The sequence below is a fragment of the Emys orbicularis genome, chromosome 1 (genome assembly GCF_028017835.1).
Source record: "Emys orbicularis isolate rEmyOrb1 chromosome 1, rEmyOrb1.hap1, whole genome shotgun sequence".
Lineage (NCBI taxonomy): Eukaryota > Metazoa > Chordata > Testudines > Emydidae > Emys > Emys orbicularis.
In genome coordinates, this window is record NC_088683.1 from 365,117,992 (window position 1) to 365,119,992 (window position 2,001).

Below are 2,001 nucleotides of genomic sequence, written 5' to 3' on the forward strand. Positions count from 1 at the left end.
TTTTCCATGGGAGCAGGTTATCTCATAGCTGCCTATTGCAGGGCTTCTTCCACCTTCCTCTGAAGCGTGTGAACCTGGCTATGGGATACTGGGCTGGATGGACTACATGTCTGATCCACTCTGGCAATGCCTATCTTGCTATCGGTGCTGTAAGTTCAAGACTGTGTTTTTGCTGATCTTTCTTGAGCTCTTTGCTGTCTTTAAATATCCACTGAGAGCAGAAAGATGTCTTGTTAAATATCATCTAGTCACCTGTTCTTTTTACTTTCAGGAAGGAAAGTTCAAAACTCCTTGGACCTGCCCAGTACATTATGTCAACTGTCAATGACACCAAATTCCAATCTGCAGTGTTCCTTCTCAGTGGGATACCTGGGCAGGAAGACGTCCATCTCTGGATCTCTATCCTCTTTTGCTTAATGTATGTTATTTCGATAGTAGGAAATTCAGTCATTCTGTTCATTATAAAAACAGATCCAAGCCTCCATGAGCCCATGTACATTTTCCTTTCCATGTTGGCCGTCACAGACCTTGGCTTATCGATAGCCACCATACCGACCATAGTGGGCATTTACTTGTTTAACTCTAGGGAGATCAGCCTCAATGCCTGTTTTGCCCAGCTGTTCTTCATCCACTTGTTTGAATGCACTGAATCCTCTGTGCTCTTACTGATGGCCTTTGACCGCTTCGTCGCAATCTGTAACCCACTGAGATATGCTTCCATCTTAACCCTGCCAAGAATAGCCAAGATGGGACTGGTGTGTGTTCTAAGAGGGGTGGCTGTAGTATTCCCACTCCCCATACTCCTGAAACGGTTCCGATACTGTCGAGCCAATGTCCTCTCCCATTCCTACTGCCTGCACCAGGACGTCATGAAGGCGTCTTGTTCAGACATCTCAGTGAACAGCATCTATGGCTTGTTTGCTAAACTCTTAACGATGGGGTTGGACTCACTGCTCATCTTCCTCTCTTACATGATTATCCTCAAAACAGTGCTGAGCATCGTATCCCACACCCAGTGCCTCAGGGCCCTGAACACCTGCGTCTCCCACCTCTGCGCCGTCCTGCTGTTCTACACACCACAGATCGGCCTGTCTGTTATACACAGATTTGGGAAGGGCTCTTCTCCCTTGCTTCAGATTCTTCTGGGCTACATCTCCATGCTGGTCCCGCCCCTGCTGAACCCAATTGTCTACAGCATGAAAATCAAACACCTTCGTGTGAGGATAATCAAGGTATTCATCAAGTGAAGGGTCAGTTTATCACCCATCTCCATCGCTGCTGACATGGGAGATGAACAACACCTGCTATGGCCACATATTCTATTCTGGACCTTTACATCTCAAACGACATCAGCTACAGATCTCCACGATGTAGAGAGAGGTTCCAATGGGGTGTAAGGCCTGGAGCAATGGGCGAGGGATGTCCCCACCCACTGATGAGGGAGGACAGTGCAGTCGGAGAAGGAGACCAAGGCAGGCAGCCGCATTTACAAAGTGACTGTGTTCGTGGAGAGCCAGGGAACTGGTGGGATGTTGGACCATAAAATGTCATATTGGTGGCTTCTCCAACCTTAGAAGTCCTGTTGATACAGTCAATAAAGAGAAGGAATGTGGGTGTTGAGTCCCATTACACCTGGTCAGTCACTGTCCTGTCTCTAGCTAAACATCCATGGGGCAAGCAAAAAGCTTCAGAGGTGTTGTGCAGTTGCAGTCCTGGCTCTTGCTGAGCCCTCTGGGTGCTTTGTTATCCATGGGGGTTGTACCAGCTGTGGACAGGGGCTATTCAAGGGGCAAGGACACCCACCCTTCCCCTATGCCCTCAGCCAAGTGCTTCTGACTGAATCATGTCAGAGAAATGATTAACGCCGGAGCCCCAGGATAAGCCATTCAGGCAGCCCCCTCCCCCATTGATGGCTCTGCACACTGCACATGTGCTAAGCCCACCCCCATCCAACTTTAATGCACCTGAGGCAGAACAGAGCTGCACGCGTGAGTGAGGGTC

The 2,001-nt window shown here is 49.0% G+C and overlaps 1 protein-coding gene across 1 annotated transcript; it reads left to right on the forward strand.

Moving 5' to 3' along the window:
• Positions 1-238: 238 nt before the first annotated feature.
• LOC135882167 (olfactory receptor 51G2-like) lies at positions 239-1,247 on the forward strand. Its single transcript, XM_065408982.1, has one exon. It carries the CDS (start codon positions 312-314, stop codon positions 1,245-1,247), a length of 936 nt encoding a protein of 311 aa, XP_065265054.1. The 5' UTR covers positions 239-311.
• The last annotated feature ends 754 nt before the right edge of the window (positions 1,248-2,001 follow it).

What these genes read in the sequence shown, in the direction of transcription:
- LOC135882167 (XM_065408982.1), top strand. Translation starts at nt 312, where the DNA reads ATGTCAACTGTCAATGACACCAAATTCCAATCTGCAGTGTTCCTTCTC.